Raw genomic sequence first — 18076 nt, 5'->3', positions numbered from 1 at the left:
GGTATGTGCAGCGTTAACAGGTGAATTCCACAGTCATTGTGCCACTGTGGGTTTTATCTCAGGAATGTGAATAGAGAACCTCTTTGTTGCAGCTGGGTGGAGACTTCTGAGGAGACCAGTATGTCTTACTCACACTTCCCTGTGAGCACAGACAGGTCCAGAGGACGAGAGACCAACACTGACAGAACTCAAAGCAGCCGCTCATTCAGGAACAAAAGGTAAGCAGCAGTCTGAGTGTGGAGTGATATTTCAGAGAGAAGCATTTAAACTTGTGTGAAGTGAAGTAAGCAGCACGGGCAAACAGGCACTGCATATGGTACAAGGAAGTATTCCAGGAAAATTGTGCTGAATGTTACAGATCAGTGAACTTTCTCTCCAGCTGCATCTTTTCCTTCTTTTTGCTGCGTTCGATATATTCTGTATTTCTCTAATACCTGTCTAATTGTCTTCCTCTTTTACATCACCGTACTCTTCTCCATCAGACTACTTCTTTCTTTCCTGCCTTAAACATCCTTTCATTGATCCTTTTACATTTCACCCCAGCTGTCATAGGGCGAGAGGCAGGGCACCGGTCACCGGTCTGTTACTGAACTAACACAGAGACAACCATCTGTGCTCACATTCACACCAGTTTCTCTTCAGCCTGACAGAAGTTCCTATTGTTCTTAACACAAATAGTTATTATTGTCATCGATATTCCGAAAATGTGGGAATAATGACAAAATCTTCAGACTTGCTCTCACTGAAGTGTAACACATTTTAGAGCGACCAACATTTACTGTCAGTAAGATAAACCCTCACAAATATATATGAGAGCCTCAAACAACACCATGATAGGATGAAGGCACACACACACACACACACACACACACACACACTATATATATATATATATCTCATATGTCTACACCTATTTTTAATGTAATGCACCAATGTGAGACATAAATATTGTGTTTGCACAACGAGAGTCTAAAAGTGACATTTGTTATCAGATTTTAAGGGTTTCCTGTTTTGTTCGTATTGGGTCAAAAAAGAAAAATTAGAATATGTATAAATTATTTTTCTATGCATGAATAACTTTATAACCGCATTAAGTAACTGTGATAAAATCATCTGCTTTGAGAGTAAACACGGAAATGCAAAAAAATCAAATCAAATGTCACCTGTTGATATCAGAGTGTCTCTGTCTTGTATTTCCACTCCTGGCTTACAGGATGCTTTACACTGAGTTACTGCAACTGTGGCAAAATTCGGTCGAGGCTGTGGATGCGAAGGACTGGCCAACAGCTCTGGCCAAACTCAATGAGATCAGTGAGCCCACTTCTCGCACGCTGTTTAATACTGCCTCATGTTACCTGGCCCTGGGGCAGCTGGATTTGGCCTTGAAGGTGAGTCACTCCAAATGATTGAAATGGAAACGTCTATAATCTTTAACCAGTGGCTGTCAGGGATTACTGGTTATTTCACAAACGCTGTCAAATCAGGAAACGTCCTGGACTTTCCAGGCTGTAAATGAGCAAACTGAGCATCGTATGTGGATCATTGGTGTGTGTGTGTGTGTGTGTGTGTGTGTGTGTTTGAGAGAGAGAGAGAGATAAAGAGGAGGAGTGAAGATGAAGAAAAACATACAAAGAAGGTCAATAAAAAGCTGTACATGCATTATTATTTACTGTATCACTCGTGAGTATACACACACGTACAGTAAAGCTTTGATGTCGTCTTTCCCCTCTCTGCTATCCAGGCTTTAGACTTAACCATTGCTAAGGATGAACGCCTTGCTGTCGCCTTCTTCCAGCGAGGAGCAGTGATGATGGAGATGGGCAGGTAAGAAGGACCATTTCAAACTAACTCGTAGTCTGTGTACATATTACCATTTCTCAAAAAGACGCTGTGTAAAGTGTCAACATAAACAAGATGTGATGATTTATATACGAGAGAGTCAGACTGACAGAAGGCTACGCTTCCAGGAGCACTCACCCAGTAATAAATCCTGATTATTCAGCTAAAGTCCGAACAGGTCAGTCCATCTGAGTGCTAACACAAAGAGACAAACAATATTTACTTTTTAATAAGATGGATTATTAATAAGATTTAAATGAGAGCTAAACATAAAATCTGGTAATAGTTGCTAACGCTCGACTTCATGACAACTTAAGATTTTGCCCGATAAATGTGAACAAAGAGGCAGAGAACAGGATGTGCCGAAATACACAATTTAAATACACAAAAATAACCAAAAATCATATAATTCATCCATCATATGCAGTACGCCATATGTTAATTCACTAAATACATTAAAGGGTGTATTATGAGGAGTATGGGAGACGGCCTGTGGACCATTGTGGTGGAAAGCTGGAACAGACAATAAAACTATTGTGAAATTTTCCTTTGTACTGATACACCAGAGACCCACAGGTGTGGGAGGTGGGCTGGGATTAGTTCCTGGCAACTCATTTCTCAGTGGACCAACTGAGGAAAAACATCTAAAACTAAGAAACAGAGATTACGTTAAATTTGAAAACAGCTTATTGGAAAATCTGAAAAACTAAAAGAACATTTACTTCATTCTTCACTAATGAATACTAAATAATAAATAATAATATATAAAAATAAAATAATAATAATAAATAATAATAAATATAAATATAATATAAATATAAATATAAAAATATATATAATAATAATATATATTAATAATAATAATAATAATAATAATAATATATAAAAATATAAAAATAATAAAAATAATAATAAAATAATAATAATAATAATAAAAAAACCACTTAGATGTGTAGCACCTCGCATCACCACCAACGTTACATCATATGCTCCACACAGACAATGAAGAAGAAAAACTGTAAAAACAAACCAAATAAACAGACTGTAACAAACCGCGGCAGACCTGCTCTTCAGCCTCACACACTGACAACAACAACACCACAGCAGGACCCAGTTCACACAGCGGCACCGCAGACCACGCCCCCGCCACACTGATGTAATATGAAAACACGAAACTACGAAAGATGTTCATGTATTACTAAAACATGACAAATTATGACAGAAAAGTTTGGCGCTGGTGTGGTATCTATGTGATTATATTATTTATACATTGTGTGCTATTCAGGTTTTTAAATATACTGCCCGCATTTCTTTCTCTCTCCAGGTTGGAAGAGGCTCTGTCTGACTACATCTGGGCACAGAAACATATGCGAGAGAACGTAGTGATCGACTACAAACAGCTGGGACTGAGATTTAAACTGTACAGCTGGCAGGTCTGACATTCAGCCTCACCTACACACACCTCGACACAAGGACACACCATCATCAAGGATTCGGTTCAGTGCACATTAAAACGCCATAAAAAGGAAATTCAGCCCCGTGCGGTCTCATCACCACCTTTGTGTAGTTCATATATCAGCCACACACCTGTGAGCTGTCAAAGCCTCGTTAATGGAAGAAGACACACGTGATGGTTTTGTTACTGGTTCCAAACAACAGTGCAACTGTGTGTGCCACTGTGAGTTTTAAACATTTCATCATCAGATACAGTCAGCATAACGTAAACTACATAACAGCTGTGGTGGTTGTCCAGACAATCGTCCACAAGAATCATACATATCCAGTTTACCAGCTCAGCTGCTGCTCAGCGAACATCTGAAATAAAGCAGTTTCATTTCATTTTAAATGCCAAATCTATTCTGGAGAAACAACCTGTCATTCACCAGAAATTGTTTGAATGCACTAAAACGGGTAACTGTGATATGTTCCAAGGTGTTATACAATGCAGCAGCTGTGTATTGTCAGATGGGCCAGTGGGAGCAGGCCAGGGACGTCCTGCTGTCAGCCTCCCAGGAGAAAGGACCAGGACGAGGGGGGAGCATGGAGGCAGCTTTGGAGAGCATCAGGGTGAGTTCATTTGTTTTTAGGTTTAAGGTTAAAGACTACTTGGTACGATCCTGGTTTAGCTGAAAAAAAGACCCTGTTGGAAAACCGAACATGTCACAAAGCCTTCCTCAGGTTTTATGGTTACCATGGTATTTATTATTGTCCAATCAAATGGACCAGCAGTGAGAATTTTACATGACAAATGACTGCAGAAAGTGCCGATGGAGTCACCTGTTGTTGGTTTAAATAAAACAAATATTTCACCAAACAAGACTTACAATGACGTCTAAAGCCTAGACTTAAAAAATGAAATATAGGCGCTTAAGTACAAGTGGTGATTTTATTATTCTAAAGTAATATTACAGTAAGACTCTGCTGTCGCTAAGTAAATCCCAAGAGTTGATTGTGTCCATCTGGACGTAGAGTTTTCAGGGGGAGAAACGTTTCGTCATCATCAGCTGACTGCAGGTTTCCAGCCTTATAAACGGGATATTTGCACAGTGACTGACACCAGCACCACTGCATGAACACGGTGCTGGGAGTCAGTTTATGATCATGAGACTCTTTACTATAACTTTAAAAACAGAATAAGCAGGCCCTGGATCCTCTCCTGGTACCTGAGGGTGTGGTGTTTCGTCCCAGGAAACAGGATGTGGAGCAGCTGCAGCAAAGAGACTTCTTGGGAAAAGCAACGGTACGTAGAGAGTGCCTGTGGTACACGTGTTTATCCATCCATTCGTTTTCTTCTGACCGTCTTATCCCTGCCGTCACACAGTGAGAAGGCAGGGCACACCCTGGCCACGGTGCCAGCCTGTTGCAGGGCTGACACGTTTAGAATCAGCAATTAACAGTTCAGTTCAATTTTAACGAGATAACGAGAGGATGGGCAACAGGTGGAGACGCAGCTCGAATCAATCAGACAGAGGACAGAGGAAGCATCAAAACCTAAGAAGCAGAAATTCACCAGAAACATAACAAGAACTAAACTGAAACAAAAGATGATATTAATCGAAACATCAACACTGAGTCACCAACTCCAGGACAGCATCGAGCGACATACAACACAACGACATAAATGACTGTAAGACAACAAGGTTCAAAAGTCCACAAACTCAAAATGCTGAACTATGACAATTTGATTATTGAAATGATTAAGATGTGCTCTTAAAATAAGCTTAAATGAATCCTGGCACATGTATCAGGTTATTTTAACCCAAACAAACCGATAAGTGTAGCTCATTAAAGTAAATATAAACGTCGGCCCTGACTAAATGTATGACAGTTGAAATATGACTAAAACACATCATTTAAACTGCACTTTATATTCATTCATGTGTAATGCTCTCCCTTTGCAGGTGATTTCCTCCATGATACCCAATGATGATTTTGGAGGCTTTGAGCCTTTGAGGCAGCAGGTGAGCCTGACCACAGCGTATGTGTGACGTTACTGTGAGCTGCTGCAGATGCTAACTGTCATTGTCCTCTGCACAGAAACCTGGCTTCTACGAGCCGAATGTGGATGGAGCTCAGTGAGTTTGTTACGTGATGACACAGAACATGTGTGTGGCCGATGCTACTACAGGGCTACAGCAAAGCCGTGCTTGTAGATTTACAGCTTATTTTGTCCGTTACCTGTTAGGGATTCTCGATACATGCAAGTGCGTGTCCCTTACATGGCACGAGGACCAGGACAGCTGACGGTGCCTGGAGGCGCGACGGTGTTTTTATTTGGAGAGGAGAACAGAGATGGGATGGCCACTGTCATATATGATGGACAGGTGAGGAGTGACCTGCAATCTGAAACAATGAAAGAGGGTTTTGAATCTGACAATATGAATATTATAGTAAGTGGATTTAATCACTTTTATTTAAGCAGCAAAGATTCAAGAACATGGAAGAGACAATAAAAGTGAAACTTTAATTCAAAATAATCTGTATTCAGTTTCTCTCTGGATGAGTTTGAAGTCAAAACCTTTGTTAATATGTGCAAAAATTAATTATGTGCTGATTGCAATGGTACTGATAAAAGTAGTTGAAGGTATTTCAGAGCTCTTAACATATTTTTGCAACTTATCTCTTTGAACTGGTTCATTTCCAAATGAAATGAAAAGTGTGAAGTTATACCACAGTTTAAGACTACAGGCCAGCATCACTCCTCTCCCAATGTTCTAACATTATTTTGATCATAAATATGATTATCACTTTAAACAGACTGACTCTGGCCTTCCAAAGCAGGGGTCCCCAATCCCAGTCCACGAGGGCCGGTGTCCTGCAGGTTTTAGATGTCTCCTTGATCCATCACAGCTGATTTAAATGGATAAATGACCTCCTCAACATGTCCTGAAGTTCTCCAGAGGCCTGGTAATGAACTAATCATGTGATTCAGGTGTGTTGACCCCAGGTGAGATCTAAAACCTGCAGGGAGACCGGCCCTCGTGGACTGGGATTGGGGACCCCTGTTCTAAAGGTTCCTAGAGCCAGAAAAAAGACAACTGGAGAGCTTTTTCTTTTTGTGCCCCGTCTCTGTGGAACAGCCTCCCTCAAGACCTTAGGCAGGCGTGCTCTGTGCAGGTCTTTAAAAGTCTTACATGTCTTAATTCTATGGCTTTGAGTTTTTACATTTTTACTGTGTTTAACTTGTATTGCTATGTATCGCTTTTATTTTATTTATCGCTTTAGTTTCAGATAGTTGTACAGCACTTTGTTTGAAAGCGCTTTATAAATAAAGTTATTATTATTATTTATATTTTATATAAATCTTAATATGTATTCATTCCTGCTCAGGTTCTTGAGCATGTATTCTTTTGCTGTCACAATACTGAGAATTTCTGTATACAAGCTTTATTTTCATTGCTACAAATCTAATTTTTAGTCGTTTTTTGCAGAGAGGACTTCTGCCAGCATCCCTTCTTCAACCAGCAGATGTCAAGACGTCCAAAGGCAAAAAGGACACTGTAATATACTTCTCTTTGACTAACACAACACACAGTATTCATGTTCATGCCGCCCATTTAAGAGCTTTAATGGAGGCACTTTACAGATTGATCAAAATGACATTCTTGCTAAGTTCTTCTCTGCTTCACCCACCGAGATGAGACAACACAACTGTTGTGTCTGGTGACATTAAATGGATTAAAGGCAATTTCAACAAAAAACACAAGCTTCTGCTCTGTGACAAATCTGTTTTCATTGTGGAAAGAAAACTCTTCATTATTTATTCTCCTGTTCTGCTTCCTTCCACAGAGAATTTCCAGTGGGATTCCCCTCCCACCAGGACTCAAGCCACCCACTCGCCCACAGTCTCAGCATAGTCCTGCAGCTCCTCCTCAGGGTAAAAATCACTCACACTCTGGTTTATCTTAAACCTTTTCACCTTTTTTCATTTCATTTGCTCCTTCAAAGCAACTCTCCGCTGTGAGAGATCATCCCAACGTTACAGTAATGTTTTCTCTGTTTGGTCTCGTGGCTTCATGTTTGCCAGATGGCCCTGTAATTTTAATCTTCTTAAGATTTTCTTAACATAAAATATAAAAATACAAAATCTTTATGATGAAACTTGTAACTATGGTTGTAATCACAGTACTCTTAAGATTTGCAGTTGTATTACATTGTTAACAAGACGGACATGAAACCAGGAAAAGGATTACGGTGTGATTTTTTTATTTAAAAGTAAATCTTCTGCCAAATTGTTGTATATGAACGATAACAGCCGCCAGTTTGTTTCATGCTCTGATGAACAAGGATAAAATATTAAAATGTCTGTTGACATGGCAACATAAATTGGTATAGCTGTTTTGTGCTAGTACTAACTTTTGGATACCTGGAGTTGCACCACAGATGAAGTATGAAGGTGCATCCTCCTCACAGACTGAATTAGTACTGAAAAGTAAAGCTTTGTAAAACACAGCAGCCATATTTGTGTCAGTTTTGCTGGTGAAAGAGGACCTAGAACGCAGGATCAGAGCAGGCAGGGATAAAACGAGAACGGCCCTTTATTGGAGGCATAATAGCAACTAAACAGGAAGCAGTAAAAATGCCAAACTCCATGAGAAACTTTGGAAATGCCAGGGAAACACTTGGAGGATCTGGGGAACAGAACTAGAGGAACTGTGGAACAGTAAGAAAGAGGAATGCTAACAGTATCATAAGTACACTACAGATTAAAGAACACAGTGTGATGAAAACGTAAACGGGACTGAGGGTGACAAAGGATGTAAACACATATAAAATAATTAGGGAGGGGGAGACACCATGGAGCACAGCTGGAACTAATCAGGGAAACAAAGCAGGGCGAACTATGCTAAATAGAAACTATGCTAAATAGAAACTATGCTAAATAGAAACTATGCTGAATAGAAACTATGCTGAATAGAAACTATGCTGAATAGAAACACTGCTAAATAGAAACACTGCTAAATAGAAACTATGCTGAATAGAAACACTGCTAAATAGAAACTATGCTGAATAGAAACACTGCTAAATAGAAACACTGCTGAATAGAAACACTGCTAAATAGAAACTATGCTGAATAGAAACAATGCTGAATAGAAACTATGCTGAATAGAAACTATGCTAGTTGGCTTTTGCCATTGCCAGCTTGTTCTGAAAATAGATGTGATGGCGAGGGGTCATTTGACTGTTAAACTTCATGCTCACTAACCAGTGACTTGACAAACACAAGTCATTAGCCAGTGGTCATATCCTGAAAGAGAAAATCCTTTCTGACACTTTAAATGAACAAAATTTATAGAAAGAACTTCTTTTATTTCATGAAATCAGTCATGATCTGATGTGTAACCAGGTGATATGACAAACTGGGTCTGCTGTGAAGGCCTTATGAAGTGTATTGTTGACCTGATTTCAGGCTCATTGGAAAACTCAATTGCCCGCCTCTGCCATAAACTAATCAGGAATGTCTTTTCCAAAACAAACTATTAGTATCACCCTGTGGTGATCATTAAAGCCAATGCTTGTTAAGGTACGTCTGTACTTATTCATATTCAGTAAGCCTGTGCATGTTGTGTTGATAAAACGTGATTGAAACATGTTTAAATGAAGTAAGTTGAGCTCTTGAAATATTTTAATCCTTCACAATTTTGTCATTTTACTCCAACACTATTCATTAACTTTTACCCCAGTACTACTTGGGCACTTAGATAATTACATTTGTCTTCATACATAACGTTCAACAAAGTGTAGAGTCTGGTTAACATAAAAGCTGAATGGATTTACAGCCACTACCATCCTCCTAGCTTTGTCCGGGTTGCAGGGGTATAACCCAGAAGTGACAGGTTAAGAGGCAGAGTGCGACCTGGATAGCTCACCAGTCTATCACATAGAGACAAACAACCACTTACATTCACACTTTAGGGTAATTTGGAATCACCAATTAACCTAGCTCTAATAACTGCATGACTTTTAACTGTGGGAGGAAGCCAGAGTCCTCAGACAGAACCCACTGCAAACTAGCCAGATTGTGGATTTGAACCCATGTTCTTGCTATGAGGCAACAGCGCTAACCACCACGCCACCAAGCTGTCAATCTAGGCTCAACAAATGTAGGAAAGGCTATGATTTCAAGGCTTGATGCAGAATTTTTCCATATGTTTTTGTCCTTGACAGGTCAAACCACAATAAATAGTGTCGAGCATACATGGTGTGTGTGTAGTTGCCTTTTAAAACTCCAGGGATTTTCCTGCAGTTTGAAATCTCGTGCGATCTTGTGAATTTCTTGAGTCCAACACCTAACCACTCTCACTAGATTGCATCACGTCATCTCAACAAGAACAAATTAAGTTGTTGAATTTCATAAAGATCCTACATGATTTAATTACCTTCACCATAGAAACATGAAATTATTTTCAAATTACAAGTTAGACTTTTGATGCATCTCAATCATCCAGGAAAGTAAATCTTCAAAAGTTGATTCTGTTCACCTGGACGTAGCGTTTTGTGGGAGAACCGTTTCGTCATCATCAGGTGACGTCTTCAGTCTCAGCTGACTGCAGGTTTCAACCTTATAAACAGGACGTTTGCATAATGACTGAAACCAGCCCTGAAGGAACAATGGGCTGGGAGGTCAGTTCCTTAATCTTAATTATGTCTCATGACCACTGATCAACAACCACTGATCAAAGACCACTGATCAATGGTCATGAGTCCCATTCACAGAGAGTTGGGGAATGGCTGCAATCACAGCATTGTAAGATGGTGACAGATGTACCCTTAGGCCCCTCCTCCATTCAGAGATGGTCTTTCCCTTTTCATGTAAATGGCCTCCTTGACTCCGCCCTCAAACCAGCGTTCCTCCCTGTCCAGGATGTTACATCCTCATCATTGAAAGAGTGTCCACTGGCCTGTAGGTGTAAACAGACTGCAGAGTCCTGGCCTGACGAGGTGGCTCTGCTGTGTTGTGCCGTCCTCTTAGCCAGAGGTTGTTTGGTTTCCCCGATGTATAAATCCTGCCAATCCTCCTGCACTTAACAGCGCACACTATGTTACTCTGTTTGTGTTGGGGACCCGATCCTTGGGGTGGACCAGTTTTTGGCGCAGCGTGTTTTGGGGTTTAAAAGCCACAGAGACCCGGTGTTTAGAAAAAATGCGTCTCAACTGCTCTGATACTCCTGACACGTATGGGATCACTACAGGTTTTCGCTTGGGCAGCGGTTGTCCTTCTCTCCTGGATCAGCTGGAGCTTTCTTTAGGAGCCTTCCCAGCTTTGACAAAAGTCCAGCTGGGATAACCACATTTACTCAGGGCCTTCTTGATGTTCTTCTGCCTCCCTGGCTGCTGTGTCAGTGGGGATGGTGTTCGCTCTGTGTTGTAGCGTCCTGATGACGCCCAGTTTGTGCTCCAGTGGATGATGAGAGTCAAACCTTAAATACTGATCCGTATGTGTAGGTTTACGGTACACGTCAGCTTTTAGATGTCCCCCATTACTGATGGAAATCTCACAGTCTAAGAAGGCTAACCTGCCCCTTTTCATATCCTCCCTGGTGAATTTGATGTGTCGGTCCACAGAGTTAATGTGGTAATGTGGTACGTCCTGAGATTTGATTTTCAGCCAGGTGTCATCCACATATCTGAACCAATGGCTTGGTGGTGTTCCAGGGTAGGATAGCAAAGCCCTCTTTTCCATTTCCTCCATGTACAAATTGGCCATGATGGTTGAAACTGGGGAGCCCATGGCACACCCATGTTTCTACCTGTAGAATTGAGCCTTGTATGTGAAGTAGGTGGAATGAAGACACAGTTCAAACACACTTGGTGGATGCTGAGAGCGGTCCTGTTGCTGAGGTTGGGGTCATCCTGTAATCTCTTACGGACCGCCTCCAACGCTTCCGTGACTGGGATGCAAGTGGTCATGAGAATTTGCATAATTACAGTTTTTTTACAGACGCTAGGACACATTTCTCAATACTTAGGTCACGTTTGCAAAACTCCTCACACAGTGAGCACAACAGAAGTCTATGTGGGCTAAACTGAGGACCAGTTATCATTGTTTTGGCACAAAATGCATTCAATGACTACATCTCTCAAATTTCATGAATTATCTTCTCACTCAGACACAACAACTGCCAAAAATCTTTGTACGTACAGGACATTTTGCATGTGCTTACATACTGTTTTCAAAACTGTTAAACTTATGGCCAAAACAATAACACAATGCAAAACTTGAAAAGACAGCAAAATGCAACAGCAATATTTTATTGAAACATATTTTAAATCTAAAAATGCAGTTTAACCAGCCACAGCTGATTCTCATTGTAGATGAACATCTGCACAGGTGTTACTCCTTCAATTTTTCAACTCCTTCAATTCTGGCAGCCAGAAGATTCTTTCCTAGGTGTGTTGCCCTAGATGACATAAGATGTGATGTGGATGAGAACCTGTGGCCAAATGGAGGAGACCGAGTAGATTAGCATTACTATTGTATGTGTATCAGTGGATGGTGTGTATACAAATTCTTGTATTTTGGGATTACTTAGTGCAAAAAAAATAAAAATACATAAACAAATATTAACGAATTCTGCATGATGTCTGATTCATTCCAGTAACATATATTGAAATTATAAACAGAGATGTGTCCTTGTTTTACACAAGAAAACACTGTGTAATGCTACATGTTGTTAGTGTTTTTTAGGTCATTGTTTTGTGGGTGACAAAGTGTGTTTGTCGGCTGTCAACCTTTGCTAGTGTTCTGGAAGAATGAGTTTATTTGAGACCTGAATGAAGTGTTTTGGTAGTTGTAGTGCATTTTGAATGTGAAATGAACTGCTTTGCCAAGCTGACGGTCAGTTAGGAGGATTGTGTGAAGAGTTTTGCAAAAGTGACCTAAGTATTGGGAAATGTGTCCTAGCGTCTGTAAAAAACTGTAAGACTGACCTCCCAGCCCATTGTTCCTTCAGTGGGCTGGTTTCAGTCATTATGCAAATGTGCTGTTTATAAGATTGAAACCTGCAGTCAGCTGAGACTGAAGACGTCACCTGACGAGTGACTGAAAACGTCCAGATGAACAGAATCAACTTTCGGAGAAAGTTAAACTTTTGTAAATGTAACATCCATCATTTTTTACAGTGTAGGCCCAGCTGCCTGTTAGAACAGAGAGCGCACAATTACACAATCAGTCCCCTCTGATAGCCTCCTGGCACCGCCCCCCGAACCCACTGCAACACAACTGAGCCACAATCCATCGACTGTTGGCTGAAGCCTTGTCATAAACAGTCAGATTTGAGTTCAAATTGTTTCAATGTTCAGTAAAGGTCAGGAGAGAGGTGCAACGTGTGCATGTGCAGACATCTGTAAAACAAGGTGGAGGCTGTCTCGTGATTTGGGGCTGCATCTCAGCCAGTGGTGTTGAGGGTCTCGTCAAAATGGATAAAATTGTGAATGCAGAAAAATGCATGAATATTTTGATGCACTACACAGTATCATGGAAGACTGTCTGTGCCTTTGTGTAATGGATGATGCTACTGCACACACTGTGCAGCTCTTAGGATGGTTTTCCATGAAATCTACTTTACTGGTTATATGTGTTTGGTGAGTTGTTCTTTTTAGTTGTATTGTTGGAAGATAAAGCCTGCACTGAAGACTGGAGATAAAACAACGATTAAAAAAAATCATTGCTGGTTCTAGTGGCTTTCATCCTTTTTGTGTTTGCTGATATGCACCTTTACTGTGGTTTCCCTGCAGGACATCTTACCTCAGACACACCTCCTCCATCTTACATTACTGCCACCCACTCTGAGACTCCCAAATGCACAGCCAAAGCACGAGAGCAGGTAAATCCTCCTTCGAAAGATGAAAGCCGATGCACTGAAAGAAGGACTCACAGCTGATTGCCTCGGACACACAAATGCACACACTTTTTCCCTGATCTAAATATAATAAGTTTTGTGCATTTGAAGAAACCGTTTTGTAAAGTTGAACTTAACAGCGCAATGTTGATTTGTTCCAGTTAAGTCACTGTGACACTGGAGGACAGCAGACGTGTTTGATTTTGGAGTAAATATTCTTGTTCTGACACGTGAATATTGGTGCTGCTGGTTAAACAGCGTTGTGAAGGTTTCACTTTGGGCTCTGATATGAATTTTTTGCTAAATTATTCAGGTGAGTAGAGAGAAGTCTTTGAATCAAACAACAACAAGCACAAAACATTAAAACCTAGTAAGATTCCTGAAAATCAAAAGATCTTCAGTCGTTAGACGGTTTGTTGAGATTTCGCGACACAGCGCATGCATGCAGTGCTGCAGATGTTTGTGACACTGGTATGTTGTCACATCTGTTCTGAGCTAAAACAAAACTCAAATCTAAACTAATCACTTATTTGTTTGAGTTTCTTTTCAAACTTATTTAACATACCAGCCAGCAGCGAAGCAGTTTGCAGAAACATGAAATAAGTCACTTAGCTAACAATTTAATTGCCCGTACAGCATTTAGAAATGTCCAGTACGTCATCAGTTGGCTGACAGCGAACAGCAAATTACACAACCAGTTACAGCAGTGTATAGCTCCAGCCTTTCCATGGAGCTCATCGTGTGTCTGCAGTAGCCGAGGAAGGACAAACCCAACACTGGGTACATACTGGGCCTCATGTCTCTTATGTTTGAAATGACGACTGCAGGTGAATGATATAATGATATAATGAATGAATGAGGGCTATTCAGTTGGTTGGCTGCAACCACACCGCTACACAGGCAGCTTTAGTTCACAAACCTTAACAAAAAATAGACAAAAAATTATATCTAAAAAACCTGTTTTCCAATGATTTATCTTTAGACGCTCTTGTATTCGCAGCATGCCAGCTCAGCTCAGAGAGCAGAGGCAGACTCTGTGGTGGTGAAGGTTCACTACATTTACACTGTGGCTCTGTCTGTCCCTCTGGACACGACATACAGTGAACTTAAGGAACGAGTCGCAGAGAAATTGGACCAGCCGGCATCTCATCTGCGCCTCAGGTAACAGCAGAAGCTGACAAACAAATGCCCTCCATCAGAGTAAGAATGTTACAGTGTGCACAGACATCTGACATCTACATCAAACATGAACAGGCAGAAGATTTTCCTTTTCTGTATTTTCCTGCTCATCTGCCAGTTTTTCATCTATTTTCCTGCTGATCCACCACTTCCTCTCACTCCCTCGTCCTCTCTCATTAGACGTAAGCACCACGGCTCCTGCGTGCTGACACCCCTGGACGGGGAAATCGAGTCGGCTCACACTGTGCAACAGTTGGCTGAGGCCGGCAGAGCTACCCTGTGGTGCCAGGTTTGTATCTAAACTAAATATGGTGGTGGAGGTGTCACAGCAACACTGCCACCAGCTTCTCCACACGTTATAAATGTTGTGTTAGTTTATGTTCATAACAAGGCAGGAAGCCTGAAATGGTTTGGACGGGAAGAGGAGGGAGGATTATAGTTATTATAGTGGGCAAAGGATTGAAATATGGAGCTGCAAGGCAGGAACAAAAGAGGAAGATTTATGGATGTAGTGAAAGAGGACATGCACAAGGTTGGTGCGACAGAAGAGGATGCTCGGAAAGGGTGACGCTGACACAGAAGATCTGCTGTGGAATAACTAAAAGCAACAGAACAGAATCAGACACGAAGGGCATAGTAGTTAGCTACAGTGTCCCTGTCTATAGAGCCAGTGCTTGCATATACTGCACACTTTCCAAATGGACAGCTGAAAGACCACAACTACTAGTACCTTCATTCATTTACACTACCAGTCAAAAGTTTTACAACTTTTAAATTCAGAATTATTCCAGTTATTTATTACAAGTCATTCAGTCCAATGAACAGCTTGAAATGGTACAAAGGTGAGGGTGAACTGCCAGAGGATAAACAAAGGTGCAGTTACTCAAAACTGAAAAATAATGTACATTTCAGAATCATACAAAAAGCCTTTTTCAGGGACAATAAGGGTTAACGGGTTAAATCTGTTCTGCAGCAATGCAGGTTGATCAAGCCTTGAAAGCTGCTGCTACTAATTCCTGCAGCTGTTCCAACTTTCTGGATTACTCCCCCCTCTGCCTGCATAGAAGCAGTGCTGGACACACCGTGGTGCCATACGCTCGTGAGCATCAGTTAAACAGTATTGTACTGCAGAAAGTAGAGTGTTGCTACACAAATGGGGGGGAAAGGCAATTGACAATGGAAGAGAGACAGACCATCATAACACTTATAAAAGTAGGTCTGTCCTACAGAGAAACTGCAGCTGTCAGTGAGTCCAGTTTCCTTCACCATCCAAAGGCTCAGAAACAAAGTGTGACAGGAAGACGTCTGCAGACCCAAAGACACGACTCAGAGGACAAGTTTCTGAGAGTTAACAGCTGTGTGATGGCGGCTCACAGGACAACAGCTTCAAGCAGCTTAATAGTGGTCGTAGTGAGCAAGTCTCAGTTTCAGCTGTGAAGACTTTGAGGTGCAGGTTTGACAGGACGAGCTGCAGCAAGAAAACCAGACGTCAGAATAAGACAAGAGGTTTGCCTGAGCCATAAAACAGCAGGACTACTGAAGACTGGAAGAAGGTTTTATGGACCGAAACTAAATTTGAAATCTTCGGCTCATCACGCAGGATCTTTGTGCGCTGTCGAGTAGGTGAAAGGACGGATCCTCAGTGTGAGGCATCAACTGTCAAACATGGAGCAGGAAGTGTGATGGGCTGTTTGCTGGATCCGGGGTCGGTGACTCGTACAGAGTGAGAGGCTCCCTGAACCAAAACAGCTACCACAGCACTCCATGCAGGACCCTCTGGTGTGCAGTTGGTCAGGGGTTCATCCTACAGCAAGATAACGACCCAAACGTAAGTCCAAGCTGTGCCAGAACTACCTCAGGAACAAAGAACAAGATGGTGAGCTTGGAAACATGGAGTGTGCAGCACAGTCTGCAGACTTAAAGCCCATCCAGCTGGTTTGAACTGGACAGAAGAGGGAAAGCAAAGCAGCGACAAGGTCCACATTCATGGGGAATATTTGATTTCTATTGTAGAATGACTGGCACAGGTTTGTTCAGCTGCTCTATCTGCCAAAGGTGCTACTTTGGTGAGTCAAAGGTTAGAATACATTTTAGTCTATAAACTGATTCAATCTGCCTGTCTGCCTGTCTGCCTGTCTGTCTGTCTGCCTGTCTGCCTGCCTGTCTGTCTGTCTGCCTGCCTGTCTGCCTGTCTGTCTGCCTGCCTGTCTGCCTGTCTGCCTGTCTGCCTGTCTGTCTGCCTGTCTGCCTGTCTGTCTGCCTGTCTGTCTGCCTGCCTGCCTGTCTGCCTGCCTGCCTGCCTGCCTGCCTGCCTGCCTGCCTGCCTGCCTGTCTGCCTGCCTGTCTGTCTGTCTGCCTGCCTGTCTTCCCCACAGTCTGTATCCTTCAAGCTCGGGTCCTCTACCAGAGGCCTGGAAGCTCGAGGGTCCTGCGTAGCTCTTCCCCTCCATGCATATATTTATATATGCATGTGTGTGTACTAACTCATTCAATAATTTTTCTTATTTTTATTTCTACAAAACTTTCATACGTTTTGTTCCATGTGTACATTTCAATGTGCACAAAAATGTGGAGGTAGTGTTTGTACAGAAATATGTGAAAAACTATCAAAGCTAAAGGCTTCAGATATTCACAGGTTCTTCTCACCAACAAAATAAATCAGGACGTAATTTAGAACAGATACATCTGAAATGTTGCAGTAACGACTTACTGAAATTTAAAAAAAATCAAGCAGTCCCGTTAGGTCCCATATTTGAGCACATACTAGTACAAAATACTTTACACTGCAAAAGACAGCAAGTAACTTTGTCTTAATTATTTCAGCTTTAAATATTATATTTATCAATGATGCAAAAATAAAACACGAACATGAAATTTTGCCACACTTTTAAAGAAAATGTTATTTACATTTAACTGTTTGTCTTTTTGTGTCGAATTGTAACACACACCAAAAAATGTGAAGATGCTTCTCTAATGATATCTCAGCTAGTTTACAGGTTCACTCTCTTACTCACACTGTGCTACTGAACTGCAGAAAGAAGATCCCCTGGCCAGCCGTACTATCCTCTACCAGATGGTGGCCCTTTATGATTATGATGCTCAGGGGCCCGAAGACCTGGAGTTCAGTGAAGGTGACACTATTGACATCCTCGGTGAAGGTGAGGCTCCACGGCTCAAAGTGAAACTTCTAATCATTGTTTTTGTCTGCAATTTGAATTGATGCTACATTCCTGGGTCATCTGTTTAGATGCAAAAAGTATTAATTTCCTCTTTGTTTCTCTGTTACGCTCGTTTGTAGTTAACCAGGAGTGGCTGGAGGGACACTGTGCAGGAAGTATTGGGATTTTCCCCGGCTGCTTCGCCTACAGGGAGAATAACAATATCACTACGAGCTCAGAGATTTTGTAATCAAAAGTTCATTGTTGCATAAATTTTTTAAAGCACCTATTATTCTATGAATTGTAACAGTTTACAGGCTTGGAACAAGCAAACAGGCACGAGGCTGTTAAGTGCACCAAGTGCTATCTTCACTATACTTTGAAGATCTTTTTAACAGAAACTTTTGTTTAAGAACATTACATGAAAACAATCATATTGGTGTATCCATCATTACCATATAATCTTTATTGCATGTTTGATAAATAATCCTTTGTATAATATTATTAACGTATATACTCTCAAGTGTGATATCAGACACTTCCTGGTTCATGAGCTTC

The 18076-nt window shown here is 41.3% G+C and overlaps 1 protein-coding gene across 1 annotated transcript; it reads left to right on the top strand.

The window, feature by feature from the left end:
- The first annotated feature begins 120 nt into the window (after positions 1-120).
- LOC146620645 (neutrophil cytosol factor 2-like) lies at positions 121-17768 on the top strand. The gene is made up of 16 exons (XM_085367764.1): positions 121-218; positions 1214-1388; positions 1742-1824; positions 3164-3272; positions 3772-3906; positions 4472-4579; positions 5241-5300; positions 5377-5414; positions 5525-5663; positions 6771-6839; positions 7129-7216; positions 13078-13166; positions 14182-14342; positions 14541-14649; positions 17395-17518; positions 17659-17768. The coding sequence occupies exons 1-16, from the start codon at positions 121-123 to the stop codon at positions 17766-17768; spliced, it is 1695 nt and encodes a 564-aa protein (XP_085223890.1).
- The last annotated feature ends 308 nt before the right edge of the window (positions 17769-18076 follow it).

The sequence above is a fragment of the Diplotaxodon limnothrissa genome, linkage group LG12 (assembly GCF_057381915.1).
Source record: "Diplotaxodon limnothrissa isolate DT_005_m linkage group LG12, D_limnothrissa_male_GT1.1, whole genome shotgun sequence".
Classification (NCBI taxonomy): Eukaryota; Metazoa; Chordata; class Actinopteri; order Cichliformes; family Cichlidae; genus Diplotaxodon; species Diplotaxodon limnothrissa.
This window is presented reverse-complemented; position numbering and strand designations above follow the sequence as displayed.

What these genes read in the sequence shown, in the direction of transcription:
- LOC146620645 (XM_085367764.1), top strand. Translation starts at nt 121, where the DNA reads ATGTCTTACTCACACTTCCCTGTGAGCACAGACAGGTCCAGAGGACGA. An exon ending in CAGCTTTGGAGAGCATCAGG is followed by an intron (nt 3,907 to 4,471) that starts GTGAGTTCATTT and finishes CTTTAAAAACAG; the next exon opens with AATAAGCAGGCCCTGGATCC. An exon ending in GAGCTACCCTGTGGTGCCAG is followed by an intron (nt 14,650 to 17,394) that starts GTTTGTATCTAA and finishes ACTGAACTGCAG; the next exon opens with AAAGAAGATCCCCTGGCCAG.